At 40.3% G+C, this 18,863-nt stretch overlaps 1 protein-coding gene across 1 annotated transcript in view; it reads left to right on the top strand.

Annotated features, from left to right (window-relative positions):
- LOC125464308 (coiled-coil domain-containing protein 63-like) overlaps positions 1-18,863 on the top strand; it is a 73,524-nt gene that overhangs the window by 21,126 nt on the left and 33,535 nt on the right. Inside the window, exon 3 of the mRNA XM_048556614.1 lies at positions 9,460-9,649. Within this exon, the coding sequence (XP_048412571.1) occupies positions 9,460-9,649 (190 nt within the window). The remainder of the gene's footprint in view (positions 1-9,459; positions 9,650-18,863) is intronic.

Below are 18,863 nucleotides of genomic sequence, written 5' to 3'. Positions count from 1 at the left end.
CAGGCCCATGCAGCTCCCCCCATTTTCCTAACCCTTCTCCCCAGATTCAAACCCATGTCTACAGGGCCAAGACAATTCAATTCATAGTTTTTTTTTATTCATTTATGGGATGTGGGCATTGCTGGCTGGCCAGCATTTATTGCCCGTCTCTAGTTGCCTTTGAGAAGGTGGTGGTGTACTGCCTTCTTGAATCGCAGCAAGTTTTCAGGATTTTGACCCAGTAACAGTGAAGGAATGGTGATGTATTCCCAGGATGGTGAGTGGCTTGGAGGGGAACTTGAAGGCGATGTATTCCCATGTATCTGCTGCCCTTGTCCTTCTCGATGGATGTGGTTGTGGGTTTGAAAGGTGCTGTCTGAAGATCTTTGGTGAATTTCTGCAGTACATCTTATATTTACTAGCACAGCTGCAACTGAGTGTTAGTGGTGGGGGGAGTGGATACTTGTGGATGTGATGCCAATCAAGCGGGCTGCTTTGTTTTGGATGATGTCAAACTCCTTGAGTGTTATTGGAGCTGCAGTCATCCAGGCAAGTGGAGAATATTCCATCACACTCCTGACTTGTGCCTTGTAGATGGTGGACAGGCTTTGGGGAGTCAGGAGGTGAGATACTCGTCGCATTATTCCTAGAATCTAACCTGCTCTTGTAGCCATTGTGATAATGCGGTGAGTCCAGTTGAGTTTCTGGTCAATGATGACCCCCAGGATGCTGATAGTGCGGGATGTAGTGATAGTAACACTATTGAGTGTCAAGGGGCAGTAGCTAAATTGTCTCTTGTTGGTGGTGGTCATAGCCTGGCATTTGTATGGCACAAATGTTATTTGCCCCTTGTCAGACCAAGCCTGGATATTGTCCAGATCTTGTTGCTTTTGAACTTGGGCTGCCTCAGTATGTGAGGAGTCATGAAAGATGCTGAACACTGCACAGTCTTTGGCAAACATCCCCACTCCTGACGTTATGCTGGGAGGGGAATGGTCATTGATGAAGCAACTGATGATGGTTGGGCCTAGGATACGACTCTGTGGAACCCCAGCAGCGAAGTCCAGAGCTCAGATGACTAACCTCCAGCAACCACGACCATCTTCCTGTGTGTCAGGAATGACTCCAACCACTGGAGAGTTTGCCCCTTGATACCCAGTGATTCCAATTTTACTAGGGCTCCTTGATGCCACACTCAGTTTAATGTTGCCTTAATGTCAAGGGCTGTCACTCTCACCTCAAATCTGGAGTTAAGGTATTTTGTCCATGTTTGCACCAAGGGTGAAATGAGGTTAGGAGCGGAGCTGATACAGCAGGTTATTGCTGAGCAGATGCTGTTTGATGCCACTGTTGATGACACCTTCCATCACTTTACTAATAATTGAGAATAGACTGATCAGGTGGTAATTGGCCAGGGTAGATTTGTCCTGCATTACTTTCAGGACAGATTTGGGCAATTTGTTACATTGTTGGGTAGATGCAACTATATTGGAACAGCTTGGCTAGGGGAGCAGTAAGTTCAGGCGCATGTCTTCAATGCAGTAAGGGTCCTTGCCTTTGCAGGATAGTGTTACAAACCATTGCTTGATATCACGTGAAGTGAATTGAATTGGCTGAAAACTGGTAAACCTGGGGATGATTGGAGGAGACCAAGTTGGATCATCGACTCTGCACTTCTGGCTGAAGATTGCTGTGGAAGTTTCAGCCTTATCTTTTGACTGTTGTGCTGGGTTTATATCATAGGGATATTTTGTGGAGCTTCCTCCCACAGTGAGTTGTTTAATTGTCCAAGACTGTTCATGACTGGATTTGGCAGGATACAAACCTCAGGTCCAATCCATTGGTTGTGGGATTGCTTATCTCTGTCCATCATTTGCTGCTTATGCTATTTGTCGTGCAAGTAGTCCTGTTTTGTGGCTTCAGCTCATCTTCATATATGCTTGGTGCTGCATGTCTTGAAATGTCCTCCTGCACTGTCCATTGAATCAGGGGTGATCCCCTTGCTTGATGGTAATGGTTGAGTAGTGGAAATGCCAGGCCATGAGGCTACACATTGTGCTGGCCTACAATTCTGCTGCTGTTGATGGCCCACAGTATCTCATGGATGTTCAGTCTTGAATTACTAAATCTGTTCGAAGTCTGTCACAATTAGCACAGTGATAGTGCCACACAACATGTTGGAGATTATTCTCAGTACGAAGACATGACTTCGTCGTCACAAGGACTGTGCGATGATCACTCTTAGCAATACTGTCATGGACAGATGCTTCTGCAGCTGGTAAATTGGTAAGGGCAAGGTGTTTTTCCCAGTTGTTGGTTCTGTCACCACCTGCCACAGAACCAGTCTATTAGCTATGTCCTTTAGGACCTGACCAGCTTGATCAGTAATGTTGCTGCTAAGCCACGCTTGGTGGTAGATGTTGAAATCCTCCACCCAGCATACATTTTGTGTCTTGCCATCCTCAGTACTTCCACTAAGTGTTGTCCAAAATTGAAGAGTACCAATTCATCACGAGGGAGGATGGTATGTGGTAATCAGTAGCAGGTTTCCTTGCACATGTTTATCACTAAGCCACTAGACTTCTTGGGGTCTGGAGTCAATGTTGACGACTCCCACAGCAACTCCCTCCTGACTGTATACCATTGTGCCACCACCTCTGCTGGGCCTGTCCGGTCAGTAGGACAGGACATACCTGGGGATGGTGGTGGTGTCTGGAACATTGTCTGTAACCTATGATTGCATGAGTATGACTATGTCAGGCTATTGTTTGACTTGTCTGTGAGACAGCTGGCCCAATTTTGGCACTAGCCATTAGCCAGACATTAGTAAGGAGGACTTTGCAAGCGCGACAGGATTGCTTCTGCCATCATCTTGTCTGGTGCCTAGGTTGATGCCGGGTGATCCATCCAATTTCATTTCTTTGAGGCTTTATAGTGATGAATACAACTGAATGGCTTGCTAGGCCATTTCAGAGGGCAGTTGAAAGTCAACCACATTGCTGTGAGTCTGGAGCCACTTGTAGGCCAGACCAGATGTGGATGGCAGATTTCCTTCCCTGAAGGACATTAGTGAAGCAGATGGGTTTTTCTGATAATTGACAATGATTTCATGGTCATCAGTAGATTCTTAATTGCAGAGTTTTAAAAATCTAATTCAAATTCTGTCATCTGCTGTGGTGAGGTTCGAACCAAGGTCCCCAGAACATTAGCTGAATTTCTGCATTAATAGTCTAACGATAATACCATTAGGCCATTGTCTCATCATAGATGTTCTCTCCTGTTTTGAATTGAAGGATTCAGCTCAGTTATATAATTCTGCCACTGAGTACAGCTATGTAATACTTTGCAATTTGACCGTAATATAAAATAGCTGATGTAGAGATTAATTTACACCTGAATTCCATGATTTTGTGGGTATTGTGAATAGTTGCTGGGCGTTCACTTATGTCAGCCCCAATTGCAATGAGTATCCAGGAACTTGGTATTAATCATCTAAACAGAAGAGAAGGGCATATGAGTCATTTAATTCCAGTGCCGCTTACCTGTATGTCTGCAGGCAGAATAGAAAAGATAATGATAGCTTTTAGGAACTAATTTGGTGACTGAACTCAGCATGTGAAGGATGGGATGTCTTTTGTCATTGGTGTTAAAGATGCAAAGGGAGAGACTACAACATCTAAATGCAGTACCATTTACAGATTATATTCCTGGGATAAAATTCCATAATTGTGGTCTTCATATTTAGGGTCGAGTGTTATGACTAGTATGGAACATAGGAATGTTATACTGATCAAAATACTCAAATCACTAGGACTTAATCTGAAGAGAAATAGTTGAGATTCTGACTATAAATTCTAAAGTTCTCTTGAATAAATTATGTCAGAGAACTGGAGGGCAGCAAATAAGACTTTTTCAAAAAATGGGACAGGAATGAAACAGAAAATGTAGGCCAGCTGGTCTTACTTCAGTTGTTGATAAACTACTAGGGCAGCATTTTCCCTGTGAGCTTCAGGTTTCTGCTGCCAGGCTCAAAAGACAATGAGAAAACTGCACTGTGTGGGAAGCAATCATTCCTCTGTGATTTCGCTGAGATTAACCAATTTGTGTTCAAATGTTGGGTTAGCCATCCTATCTAGGACACTGGGTAGGCTCTTAAAGAACATAAGAACCAGGAGCAGGAGTAAGCCATCTGGCCTACGAGCCTGCCCCACCATTCAATAAGATCATGGCTGATCTTTTTGTGGCCTCAGCTCCATTTACCCACACTCTCACCATAACCCTTACTACCTTTACTGTTCAAAAAATTATCTATCTTAGCTTTAAAAACATTCAATGAGGAAGCCTCAAATACTTCACTGGGCATGGAATTCCATAGATTCACAAGCATTTTGGTGAAGAAGTTCCTCCTCAATTCAGTCCTAAATGTACTCCCGCGAATTTCAAGGCAATGCTGGGGCTTCCTATCAGATACAGGGAGGGTGCATCTAAATGGAGATGTCATCTCTCCAACCTTTTCAAAATTAAACTAAAGTTCAGCTGTCTGGCTATCATTGATAATCCAGACAGGCAGTCTTTGCCAGAAGGCTATCTCCAGGTAATTACACTGTCTCCCCACTGCCTGCTGGGCTCTGGATACCTCTAATGATGAGTGTCTCACACAGAATTATTATGGTGCATGTCGGCACTGGAATACAATTAGTAATAAGCTACTTGCTTCTTGTGCAAGGATAGGCATTTCACCTCTGGATGAGTGATCTGCGATGGGTTGGAACAAGGGAATCAATGTATAGGCAGGGAATGCTATTTATAGTGCCCACCCACCTCTGTGCCCACCTTGGCAGGGCTTAAGATTCCTTCCTCTGGAATGAATGGGCACAATTTTCATTTTGTGTGAGCCATTGAGTTTTGAACAAGTTAGTTTAGCACCCAGCAATGCAGAATGAGTTTGCTTGTCATAATTAAGCCAGGTCCATCAGATTTCTAAAAGAAAAGCTTACGCAGAACTGGTTCTGTAGAATTCTGTGAAGAAACTGAAGATGCTTACCAGCAATGTGTGTGGTTTACGTGAGTTTTCAAAAATGAATAATGGGGCATAGACTTAAAAAGAACATGACCACAGTGAATGGGAAGTGATTGGACGGCAGCAGGTAAAGTTTATGGATAGAAGAATTTTTTGGTTTGGCTAGAACTGAGCTCCGGAGGAGTCTGAGCTTGAATTGTATTTACCTGGAAACATGAATGATCTTTAGAATGAAGAATAAACTGTTAATATTTGTTATATCACAAAATTTAAGCATGTTTCAAGTTGTGAAAGAATGCAGGAGGACATTGATAGTCTAATTGAATGTGTAGGTGGCTGGAAATGTGGAAAATCTAAGGAGTATGTTTTGGAAGAAAGGAAAGGGGAAGGATATTTCCATGAACATTAGAGACAACAAGGTGTAGAGCTGGATGAATGCAGCAGGTCAAGCAGCATCATAGGAGCAGGAAAACTGACGTTTTGGACCTGGACCCTTCTCCAGACCCGAAACGTAAGCTTTCCTGCTCCTCTGATGCTGCTTGGCCTGCTGCATTCATCCAGCTCTACACCTTGTTATCTCATATTCTCCAGCATCAGCAGTTCTTAGTACCCAAGAACATTAACTGTGTGCATTGTAGTCCTAAAAGAAAACAATGCCACAAATAGATAAGGGTATATGTGATAAGTACATGCATTATAATAATTTGGGAATTTGGATTTTTAGATAAAGGTGGATACATTTTGTTTAGTTAATTAAATGCCCATCAGGATCCTGATAATACTCCCCCACCATACCTTACCATTGCATGTTCATCAACAAATGCCGTTGGGGACTGAATGCAGTTACAGTAGTGACGACCACTGCCAGTGATGCTGCTGGAATCAGATGACTGATTGCCTGGCAACTCTTGGAGGTGAAAACTCCCTCCCAGATGGGGTCAGAAGTCTCATCTCAATCCATTCAATAGCCTGAAAGGCAATACATGAGGAATGGTCAGCCAAGCTTGCCCCAACTTTTACACTGGGCAGGTTGTGAACCCTATTCTCCACAAACCCACCAATCCTCATAATCCAAACCTTTAAAGGACTGAATCACGAGAGTGAACATTTGCAGAAAAAAATTGATGGAAACTTAACTGAACTGTGCTGAATAGCCTGCTTCTGAGTGGTATGATACTATGATTCATTGAGAACATGAATTCCATAAACTGTGGCTGGATGACCTGAATTTTGGAGAGATGTCAGTGTTGTGTTACTTCCCTGAAATGACTTGAGGGATTTGTGTTGTACATCTACTGATGGACTGTAGAAAAAGGAATGGAATAGTTTTTAAATTTTCTTTAGCTATTACTATATTTTAATTATCATAGTTAAATGCATTTTAATACAAATAAACATTTTTAACAGGAATTGTAACACTTTGAATTTTTATTATAACTATTAAAATTCCTGCTCTCTAAAATGCAGATCTGGAGGTGGTAGTTAACTATTCTTCAGAAAATGACATAGCGAATAGGTAGCAAAACAAATGCAGGAGGCAACAAGTGAAGGAGAGATAAAAATATGTACCTCCAACATGCTCTGTTAAGTCAAAGCTTTTACCATCAAACAACTCTTCCTTGATGCTTTACCCAGCCTGTTTAATGTTCTGTAACTATAAAGCTATGAAAAGCAGTATTTAGAACTTCCACATCATGAGGAGGCTTCATGTCAACCCATATTCAACAACCTGCTTTGAAAACTGCTCATATTTTGACAGCTGAGCAACATTCTAAGGCAATCAGCAATATTCTAAATAGCACAGCCAAGAACATTATTTTAAAATGTCATTCAGCCCTCTGTCAATGTAATTGATGCTTTTAAAAATTCTAGCCTCCAGATCTGCCTATTCACCAAGAAACTAATCTGATCTCCCTGAACTCTATCCTAGCGATGAACAAAGATTTTTTAAAAATCTGGCCATTTGATTTTGACTATATTGTTTACAGACTAACAAACATCTTCAGTGGCAAAGAAAATAAACAGAAAACAGCACCAATAATAGCTCCTAACACATGATAGGAATCAGTTTTCCAAAGCACCATTCCATTAATGCCCAATTCTGTAAAGACTAGCAGAGCATACAATACATTTCAGGCAGCAAAAATGGGAAATCTTCTATGAGGTTTTTTGCAGTTTTTGCATTATTTTGAAGCCACAATGAAATTTATTACTAACTAAAGATTGCAGTTTGTGCTTAGCCTGAATTTGGCAGGATCAAGAAAAATCTGTTCCTTGCTCAAGATCGCAGCACACACCAGTGAAACCAAATTTACCAAATAGAAAATTATTCATTGTGTTTTCTGAAATAATCTTTCAGTCCCTTCAGAGTGTCAGTTCTGGCTCATCTGGCTGTAATCACTCAGATCATTACAAGTTCACATCTCACCTAAGAGTTATTTGAGAAAATCTGCACTGACACCCTAGTGTGGTACAGAAGGAATGCTGTCCCATAAGCAGTTGTATTTCAAATGACATGTTGAACCCAAGCCATGTCTATTCTCTCAGGTAAATGTAGAAGATTTCATGACACAATTTTGAGGAAGAGCAGGGAATTATCCCCAGACCTGGCTAATATTGATCACTCAATTAACATCACACAAAACAAATGGTCTGGTCTTTATCACATTACTGTTTGTTAAAATTTGCTATGCACTATATTTCCTAACTTACATCAATGACCACATTTCAAAAGTACTTTGTTGGCTCCATGTCTAGGTCCAAAGACTGGCTGAGGATTTGAATAAATTTAGCTTCTTAATTCTGACAGTTTCTTTTCAGCATTAAGTTCGAAAAAGCTCACTTCAATCTATCTAGTTAGTATTGAAGCTGAAGCTTCATTTTGGTACAAAACTTCCTCTGATTCTATTGTTTAGAATAGAGGCAAATTGTATGCCTACAAAACATTATCAAAATCTTTTTTGCATTCTTAAGAAATTTCTTTTAAACTTACTGATGGCATCATTAGGCTCCCTGTGACGTGATTAATTAAGCCATTTGAATCAATTATAATGTACAGGCTCATTACTATGTTAAATATTTTAAGTATCATAAGTTTCTTTTTATCTGTTCAAAGGATGTGGGCATCTCTGGCTAGGCCAGCATTTATTGCCTAGAGGCCTGTTAAGAGCCAACCACATTGATTTGGGTCTGGAATCATATCTGGCCAGACCAGGTAAGGATGGCAGATTTTCTGGCTGTTATCAGGAACTGGGCTTTGCTCAAAGTTCCTTTAAACCACAGTGAGTGCTTTCTAAATTGTAAATAATTTTAAAAGTATTTGGAGAATTAAAATATTGCAAGTATAACTCATTGTGTGGAATATTTGAATTGTCTAATAAGCTAACTTGGTATCATGTTCCTTGTCCTAACACTCTGCACCTCTTTGTGTCTGCTTGACAAAGATGCTTACAAATCAGGAAAAACTAAGAAAACTCCCCTTTTCCAAATGGCAAAGAGACATTACTGCAGACTTTCCACTACTGCTACAAATGTTAATTATTATTGTTGATGTAGTTGAAGAGTTCAGAGCCCTCTATTTTAATATCTTAACTCAAAAAGGGGTCACCCAACATTCAATGAACACATCTGGGTAGTACTCAGGCTGCAAGGTTTCATGATTGTCCTTCTGCTATTCAAACTTATCAAATGTGAACACCTGTGACAGATGTTGAATTACTGTGGTGCATCTTTCTCTCCACAAAGACAGTTTGATGACCCTGATCCAGACAGTATATCTCAAATTATTTTCTGCACAAGTAAGAAAAAGGGACAGTTTATGTTCCATTGCATGTTACACTTGAGGTTTGAGCGGATTTCTTGCAAGTACAAAATGACTGTAGTATTTACACAGTCCTTTCTGGGATTATTTCTTGGAACATGCCATGGTTTTGGTTACATGTGAATTTTGTTCAGTATTTAGAAGTAAATTATCTGGGAAACTCCAGGTCAAAAGGCTATGTGAGAATGTGAATCAACTTAGCTTGTATTAACTGAAGGTTTATTTTCAGTGCTTATTCAAAATTTGTTTGGCACATTTTGAAGCTGAAACTTCATTTTAGACATATATTATTCTTTAAAAAGTGAGTCTGATGAATGTATGATAGCAGGATAATGGAATTTGCCCCATCCACCCAATGCCATTATTTGTGGTCACTTTGAAATTAAAAATAGATTGCTGCAAATAGAATATTCTGTATTTGCACACAGGTGCAAATTGTGCAGTGACAACCTTTAAAAGTGTTTATTTTCTTCTTCCTGTGAGCCAGAAGAATGTGAGGTGTACTCTGTCTAATTATAGGAGTCATTAATGGGTGCTGCAGGTCTAGAAAGCCATACAAAATGAAGGTATACCATATGGATCTTGAACATTATGAGATTCATGTTTCTAAAATGTCTTTGGAACTTTATTCCTTTTGCAGACGAGAGCTAAATATATTGCAGCGTGAACATGAAAATCTTGCAACAAGCATAGCCCTTGTCACAGCTCCGCAGAATGTACAGAAGGATGTTAATGATTCAACACAAATAAAGATGTTGTTACAAAGCAAAGAGGAATATGACTGCCTTGCTGAACAGGAAAAGAGTCTGATTTCTAAGCTCGATGCTCAGGTATGTGTCTAGAACCTTGAATGTCCAACATTAATCAAATGATATTTGAAAGTTTATCCAAAAATTTGAATCAAGAATTGAATTCAGCATTTAACAGATGAAACAAAATTGATTTTCAGGTTTTACTGGTTGCGATTGTACATTGCATTACAGTATCGATGCACATTGCCCTGGATTTTTAGGATAGATATTCAAAATGATTGGAAATCTTAATTAGAAACAGAAATTGTCAGAAGTACATGGCAGTAACTGAAGAAAAGAACAAGCAACTATTTCAAATGGGATCTTCTTAAGAACATTGAAGATTCTGGGAAAGGGTCCCAGTTGAAATGGAGAATTTTTCTTTCCCTTTCTCATGCTGAGCAACTTGATGAAAGGACGTCACCTTCTGCCCTCCATGTGTAACCTCTTCATTGCAAGTTCAGACCAGGCTTCGAGGTTACAGTTAAAAACATTTATAAATACAATATGATTGATGGAAAGCTATAGAGCAGTAAGCTTTGAGCTGTACAGGATTCACCCTCTGGTGGAATGCTAAGACATAACTGCTAAGGTCACAGTGACAGCAGGGGCTTATCTACATATTAATTAAACCCTAGCTTTATATTTCCTTCACCAAGTACTTTCTCAGCTTCCAAAATTGTTAACTAAAAATACTTTTTAACATTGTTAGCTGAAATATTTTAAGAAAAGTATTCCCCAGCTTAATCTATTTCCAACCCCACCATCTCTCTACACAATCCATTATTCACTGATTCAAGCTGTATGGAGATCTCATTTTTCTCACTGAATCAGTCTTTCAATATGGTGTGAATGGGTGATGGCTTTATGGCTGGCTTGGAACAATTCTTTCAGCAGCCAAAATGAAAGAATAGAATTAGTAATGGTATCCTCAAGTTCCTAGCACTGAAAAGGACAGGTTGCCAGTGGACTGCCACGTCAGAATAAAAACAAATTGGTGCTCATAAAGAGTGTATCACCTCTTTGGCCGGACATAGATTCACTTTATTTCTTTCTGATGCCTTCTGGTGAAGGGAAGATCTGAAAAGGAGACTGGTGAATGGTGAACGAGCACCATCAGCCCAGAGCTGTTGAATATCACGATTAAACTGCAACAGCAAGGCAATGATATCTAGATGTTCTTGCAGTATAATATCAAATTTAGGAAGAAGATTGGGTTGTATCAATGGGGACACTGGAAAGTATAGATTTACTTCTTTAAATGATTTGCCTGAGGTCTATGAAGAATCAACAAAAGTCTCTTCGGATACTGATGCTCACTTTGGAATGTGTTGTCAGGACTGCTGAGATTGTTTTTGAAGTTACCGCAAAATATTCCGGACAAAATAATGAGTTGAGAGGACCTTCAGATTTGAAAACTTTGAACACAGATCTCTGAAAGACTAAATGAAGATTAAGGATTTTCTGACTCTCATGCAACAGTAGAACATTATTCTCTTGCTTCAGAATTGCTGAAGGACTTTATCGCATCAACAGAGTTTCTGTAGTCTTGGATGTTAATGAATGAAAGATCATTGAGACCACTTTGTGAAGCTGAAAGCACTGGAACATCCACCACATCCTCAATGGAGTTTTTTTCTTCATGATCTAATTGGCATAATAGTTGTAGGTGAAGGTTTCTGTTCGCTCTGATCTAGAAGACCATGATGCACTGTGTCAAGAATTGAAGAGTCCACATGATTTCTTCCTGAAATGACAAAATTTGGCCTCATATTAACATGTTATCAGATTCCCAGGCTGTGTTTCCTGTTAGGAATCTCTGAAGAAGAAAGAAGCTTATCCTTTTCCAATACAATCAGAGAAGGATCACAATGCTGATGAAACTCCTGTTAAAGCTGAGGAAGGTTTTCATTAAAAAAAATTGTTGAATATTCTTGACATGAAGCTTCAATAAATGAAGAAAGCTGTGGGAAGTCTTCAGAAATTTTGGTCCTGTCTTTTGTTGGTGTAAACTCATATTCCTGGAGACATTGAGATAGTTCTTCACAAAATGGAATGTAAGTGTTGTTCAGCCATAGTACTTCTTCGCAGATTGGAGTATAGACAACACATTGACATCATTTATCTGGGCTGGTAGTTGTTATAGAAGAACTAGCTGAACATATGATCCCCAATCACAAGGATTTGTTTAGGTCAGTATGACATAGATAGGGTCCTTAATAAATTTATCATCATAGATTGTTTTTGTTTTAAAACAATGTATGGCTGAAAGGGTATAGGCTGCAAGACTCTGGATCTTGCGTTTTGATGTTCAAAGATATAAAGTGTAAAGCCAATCTACATTATCACATAGGCTAGTATTAATTTAATTCAGAATCAAGAAATAGATAGTATCAAAATTCCTGACTTCCAAATTGACAGACCAATAATCCTAGTTTGCTTTAAAGCCAAGAATGTGTGTAATTTCCACGCCTTCTTCAAGTTGTTTTTCAATTTGCTTTATTGTTTTGCTTTGGAATAGATGTATTTAATTTATTTTGAAGAGATGATCTTGCATTGCAAAACTGTTAAAAGCGGTCAAATCTGCCACACTGGAAGTAATGGATTCCCTCTGCTTGGGAATTTGTCACTTGCAGCTTAATATCAGCACATGTGAATTGACCACAAGACTCCTACGGCCAATGGGCATCAGAGTAGCACATAAACTTACATCAACCCTATGCTAACTGCAAATAAGAACCAAAGACCCTTACCCACTATGGACAGAACCAACATAATGTACAAGGTTCCAATCAAGGACTGTGACAAACATTACCTTGGACAGACAGGAAGGAACCTGGCTACGAGAACACATGAACATCAACTAGCAACAAAAAGACACGACCGATACTCACTCTTCTCCATACACAGGCAAGGAGAACCACCAGTTCAATTGGGACAATGTCAGGATCCTAGGACAAGCCAAGCAGAGACAAGCATGGGAATTTCTAGAGGCCTGGTTCTCCACCACGAAGGCCATCAATAAACACCTAGAGTTAGACCCACCACCGCAAAGAAAAACTGGAAATGAGGTAATCAACTCTAATGGACCCCAGAGGTTATATAACAAGCAGGAAAGCACAGCGACACTTCATCAGAGGCTGCACTGATGATGTTACCCAGTAAGGTGATGAAATGTCTACGAATAATGAATCAGCTTGGCGAGCGAACCAACCATAGCATAATATTAGGACTTCAAAATGGTGGTTCCTGCCTTTTTCTTATTTTTGCCAGGTTTTTTCTTGTCGATATAGACATTTTTGGACGTAGCTAACTTACAGGCTTGAACTGCGCCTTAGACATGCTTTGTATTGTCCAAAGTCATGCTTTGAACCCAAACTGTCTTGTACGCTGGTTTATTTATTTGAAGGTCAACTCTTGCTCTTACTGCAATAAATCAGAGAGGGTAACTTTGAAAATTCAAAAAAGTTTATCCTTTGATGCCATAACAGCACATAAATGGGCAACACTTGAAATAACTCCACAGGGGCCAGTATCTCATCAACAAGTCACCCTTTATTTACTTGTGGAGAGATCCTGTCCCCTCAGAACCAGATCTCAGAGTGAATAAGATGTCTGACATTCCTGTTTATATCTGTCAGCCAGGATTCCCTGATTGGACCAGATTAACAGCCCTAATCAGAAAACTAATATGCTATAAAGGCCACCTGACTGACCTCACTACAATCACTATAGCGCTATATAAATATTCAATGGAATGGTGGGATCCTTGGTTGGTGTTATAAAGCGGAGGTTGAGCCCTCCCTCTGAGAACTAAAACTGGAACACCCAAAGAGGAGCACCTTGCCCCATAATCTGTAAAAAGGAGTGTGAAAAGTGGTGTAGCCTGCTTTTCAGCAACTTCTAGTAGTTAAATAAAATAAATCCCTGACTTTCACTTTAAAATCACTTTAAAATCAACAAGTAACAATTTATTTATCCAACTCTAACAATGAACAAATTAACTAAGCTATTAACAAACTGAATAAATCCCTTATAACGACAAACTATCCCCAAATAAAGCAAGATTCTAACGGTATGCAGTTCCAATAAATACAAGTCCCACTTATATTTAAAAAGGTTTAGTTTCTTGAAATTACAGCCAGGTTACATGTCTTCTGGAATGTTCTGTGCCTTCCCCATTGATTATTCTGTCAGGAATGCCTTTTCCATTGATTCTTCTGTCAGGAATATTAACCAGTTTTTGCCATTGGTACCATTGTTATTTCGATGGTGCTTTCACTAAGACATAGAGGAGGCTGTGAGAGCCAGCAGTTCTCTCTTGAAAGCTGAGGGCCATTAGCTCTGGCAAATGGCAGTTTCTCTGGGGTCTTTGTCCATCTGCCCCCTTCTTTTTATACCCTTGTTGACATGTCAATATTTCTTATAATTGGCCCTATATTTTTAAAAACATCAGCGTTAAATTTAATAGGTCTTTGGTCTCTAAATACCTGGTTCAAATTGACTGGCTAAATTCAAAAGCCTGTTGTCTTGGTAAAAACTGCTACTTCTCCTGCTAACTGTTTGGCCTTTCAATACAAATGTTTCAATCTGGGTGCAAATTTTCCAGCTGCTGGTCACAGACATCCATTTTAAATCTCTAAGCACAGAAAAAGCACATGATCTTTTAAAGGGACCACACAGTGCTTTTCATCCCTGGCATTTTACAAATTCCAATTCTAACTTTGTGCGTCCGATCCACAAGTACTCTACCCAACTTTGCAACACATTAGGAAAACACTTAAGAAAAAATGAACCATTGTTATGAAAAGATGGCTTCATTTCTTTTTTTTCAAAAGCCATAACTTCATTATATTACTAGATCCATAGCTCATTAATGTAGGGTTACACATTTTATACTAATCCTAATTATATATAATATTGAATGCCATTGTTCTATCTTATATAAGCATTTTTCTTTTAAACTCACGATAAAGCATCTGCAACCATATTTTCATGACCTGCAACATGTACACTCTGTAAATTAAATATTTGTAACATCAGAGTCCAATGAAATCATCTGGTGTTCTTGTCCTTAAGTGTTTCCAGAAATGTCAAAGGATTGTGATCGGTGTACACAATCAACACTGCAGCATTGTTTGCAACATAAACATTAAACTGTTGTAAGGCCGTTACCAAAGTCAATAACTCTTTTTCAGTGGTTGAATATTTCTTCTGATGGATATTGAGGTTTTCTTTTGAAAAATAACCAATTGGCCTTTCAGTTCCACAAACATCCTCCAGTAACACAACTCCAGCACCTACATGGCTTGCGTCAATGGTGACTTGAAGGGTGTCAAAAAATTTGGCATGGCTAAAACTGGCATAGTGGTCAACACTGCTTTAAAACTCAAATACCTCCTGGTATTGTTCCTTTCACCAAAATTTCATGTTCTTTTTTTAACAAATCTGTCAACAGTGTCACTACACTACTAAAGTTTGGTACAAAGTTCCTGTAGAATCCACTCAATCCTAAGAATTGTAGCACTTCCTTCTTTGAAGAGATAATGGGAACTGCAGATGCTGGAGAATTCCAAGATAATAAAATGTGAGGCTGGATGAACACAGCAGGCCAAGCAGCATCTCAGGAGCACAAAAGCTGACGTTTCGGGCCTAGACCCTTCATCAGAGAGGGGGATGGGGAGAGGGAGCTGGAATAAATAGGGAGAGAGGGGGAGGCGGACCGAAGATGGAGAGTAAAGAAGATAGGTGGAGAGAGTATAGGTGGGGAGGTAGGGAGGGGATAGGTCAGTCCAGGGAAGACGGACAGGTCAAGGAGGTGGGATGAGGTTAGTAGGTAGCTGGGGGTGCGGCTTGGTGTGGGAGGAAGGGATGGGTGAGAGGAAGAACCGGTTAGGGAGGCAGAGACAGGTTGGACTGATGGTTTTGGAAATTCTCCATTGGCCATTGTCTTCATATTCCTCTGTGTCAGTCTGTATCCAGTGTTGTGCCCTAAGAATGTCACTCCTGCCTTCGCAAATTCTGTTTTTGCCAAGTTTAGGATCAATTTTGCCTTCCATAGTCCCTCAAAGAGCTCTACCAAATGCTCCATGTAATCTTTCCATGAATGGCTAAAGATCACCAAGTCATCCAGGCAGACAGCACAGTTAGTCAATCCTGCAACAGCTCTCTCCATAAGTCTTTGAAAAGTGGCTGATGCGTTTTTCTTTAAAAAGGGCATTACTTTAATTTGATATAGCCCATTTGGGGTTACAAAATCAGAAACTTGTTTTGCTGCGTCCAACAAAGTTACTTGCCAGTAACTGCAAATTAAGTTCAACTTTGCGGTGTAAGTGGCTTGTCCTACTTTTTCCACACAACCCTCCAGCCTTGGAATTGGATGCGAGTCAGATTTGGTCTCAGCATTGACCTTCCAGTAATCTGTGCAGAATGGTTGAGTACCATCAGATTTGTGAACCAAAACAATCAGTGAACTCCACTCACTTTGACTAGGCACAATGATGCCTTCTTGTGCATGGCTTCCACTTTTTTCAGAACCTGCACTGCTTTGGGAGGATTAGGCCTTGTAGGGGTGCCGTTTTATTAGGACAGCATTCCCTATGTCAACTCATATACTATAGCATTAGTCCTCCCCATTCTGTGTCTCTCTAAGTCCTCATAGCACTGTAACAAGTCTTTCAACTCAGTTCTCTGTTCCTGGAACAGATAGCTCACTCCCTAGTCATATTCCTTAAGGATTTCCTCATTATTCAATTCATTCTGAGGCACATCAAAATCCAAATCACCTAGGTTTGATTCCTCACTTTGAGTGGTAGTAACTAATACCTGTTTCTCTGGTTCCCTTTCCTTGTCATTGTAATATAGAACATAGAACATTACAGCACAGTACAGGCCCTTCGGCCCTCGATGTTGTGCCGACCTGTCATACCGATCTCAAGCCCATCTAACCTACACTATTCCATGTACGTCCATATGCTTATCCAATGACGACTTAAATGTACCTAAAGTTGGCGAATCTACTACCGTTGCAGGCAAAGCGTTCCATTCCCTTACTACTCTCTGAGTAAAGAAACTACCTCTGACATCTGTCCTATATCTAACACCCCTCAATTTAAAGCTATGCCCTCTCGTGCTCGCCGTCACCATCCGAGGAAAAAGGTTTTCCCTATCCACCCTATCTAACCCTCTGATTATTTTATATGTTTCTATTAAGTTGCCTCTCAACCTTCTTCTCTCCAATGAAAACAGCCTCAAGTCCCTCAGCCTTTCCTCGTAAGACCTTCCCTCCATACCAGGCAACATCCTAGTAAATCTCCTCTGCACCCTTTCCAAAGCTTCCACACCCTTCTTATAATGCGGTGACCAGAACTGTACGCAATACTCCAAGTGTGGCCGCACCAGAGTTTTGTACAGCTTCACCATAACCTCTTGGTTCTGGAACTCGATCCCTCTATTAATAAAAGCTAAAACACTGTATGCCTTCTTAACAGTCCTGTCAACCTGGGTGGCAACTTTCAAGGATCAGTGTACATGTACACCGAGATCTGTCTGCTCATCTACACTACTAAGAATCTTACCATTAGCCCAGTACTTTGCCTTCTGGTTACTCCTACCAAAGTGCATCACCTCACACTTGTCTGCATTAAACTCCATTTGCCACCTCTCAGCCCAGCTCTGCAGCTTATCTATGTCTCTCTGCAATCTACAGTATCCTTCGTCACTATCTACAACTCCACCGACCTTAGTGTCAACTGCAAATTTACTAACCCATCCTTCTACACCCTCATCCAGGTCATTTATAAAAATGACAAACAGCAGTGGACCCAACACCGACCCTTGCGGTACACCACTAGTAACTGGTCTCCAGGCTGAACATTTCCCATCAACTACCACCCTCTGTCTTCTTTCAGCAAGCCAATTTCTGATCCAAACTGGTATATCTCCCACAATTCCATTCCTCCGCATTTTGTACAATAGCCTATTGTGGGGAACCTTATCGAACACCTTGCTGAAATCCATATCCACCACATCAAGCGGTTTACTCTCATCTACCTGTTTGGCCACCTTCTCAAAGAACTCAATAAGGTTTGTGAGGCACGACCTTCCCTTCACAAAACTGTGCTGACTATCCCTAATCAATTTATTCTTTTCTAGATGATTATAAATCCGATCCCTTATAACCTTTTCCAACACTTTACCAACAACTGAGGTAAGGCTCACTGGTCTATAATTACCTGGGTTGTCTCTTCTCCCCTTCTTGAACAGGGGAACCACATTTGCTATCCTCCAGTCATCTGGCACTACTCCTGTAGACAATGACGAGTTAAAGATCAATGCCAAAGGCCCGGCAATCTCCTCCCTGGCTTCCCAGAGGATCCTAGGATAAATCCCATCCGGCCCAGGAGACTTATCTATCTTCATCCTCTGAAGGATTTCTAATACCTCCTCCTTGTGAACCTCAATCCCACCTAGTCTAGTAGCCTGTATCTCAGTATTCTCCTCAACAACATTGTCGTTTTCTAGAGTGAATACTGTTGAAAAATATTCATTTAGCACTTCCCCTATCTCATCTGACTCCACACACAACTTCCCACTACTATCCTTGATTGGGCCTAATCTTGTTTCAGCATGTTTACATGACATACCCAATAAATCTTTTTCCTATCTGGCATCTTTACCAGATAATTCACCTGACTTCTCAATCATATAGGGACCACTAAACATTGCTTTGAAAGGTCTTCTATCACTGGTAACAGCACCATTATTTTATCCCCATGGGCAAAGGTACGAATTTTAGATTTCTTATCTGCTTCTTGCTTCATTCGGTGCTGTGCCACCTTCAAATGTTATCTAGCTAACTCACCTACTCTGTTTAATGTTTCTGCCACCTCAGAGACATAATCCAATTGTAAGATCTCTGACTTTGCACTCATCACCTTTTCCTTAATTAATTTTAAAGGCCCTCTTACTTCATGTCTGAATATCAAGTAGAGTAAACTGAGTCGATTCACTTGGAGCATCTCTACTAGGAAATAATATAAATGGGATATCATTGTCCCAACCTTTTGGGTAATCCTGGAAATAAGCCCTCAACATTGTCTTTAGGGTCCAGTGCCATCTTTCCAAAGCACCCTGGGATTCAAGATGAAAAGCATTTGATTTAAAGTATTTCATACTTAAACTATCCATGACTTCCTTAAATAATTTAGCAGTAAAATTGGACTCTTGGCCTGACTGAATCTCCCTGGGTAGT

Source organism: Stegostoma tigrinum, chromosome 26, assembly GCF_030684315.1.
Source record: "Stegostoma tigrinum isolate sSteTig4 chromosome 26, sSteTig4.hap1, whole genome shotgun sequence".
Taxonomy (NCBI): Eukaryota; Metazoa; Chordata; class Chondrichthyes; order Orectolobiformes; family Stegostomatidae; genus Stegostoma; species Stegostoma tigrinum.
Note: the sequence above shows the minus strand (reverse complement) of the source record. Positions and strands in the feature narration are given on the sequence as shown.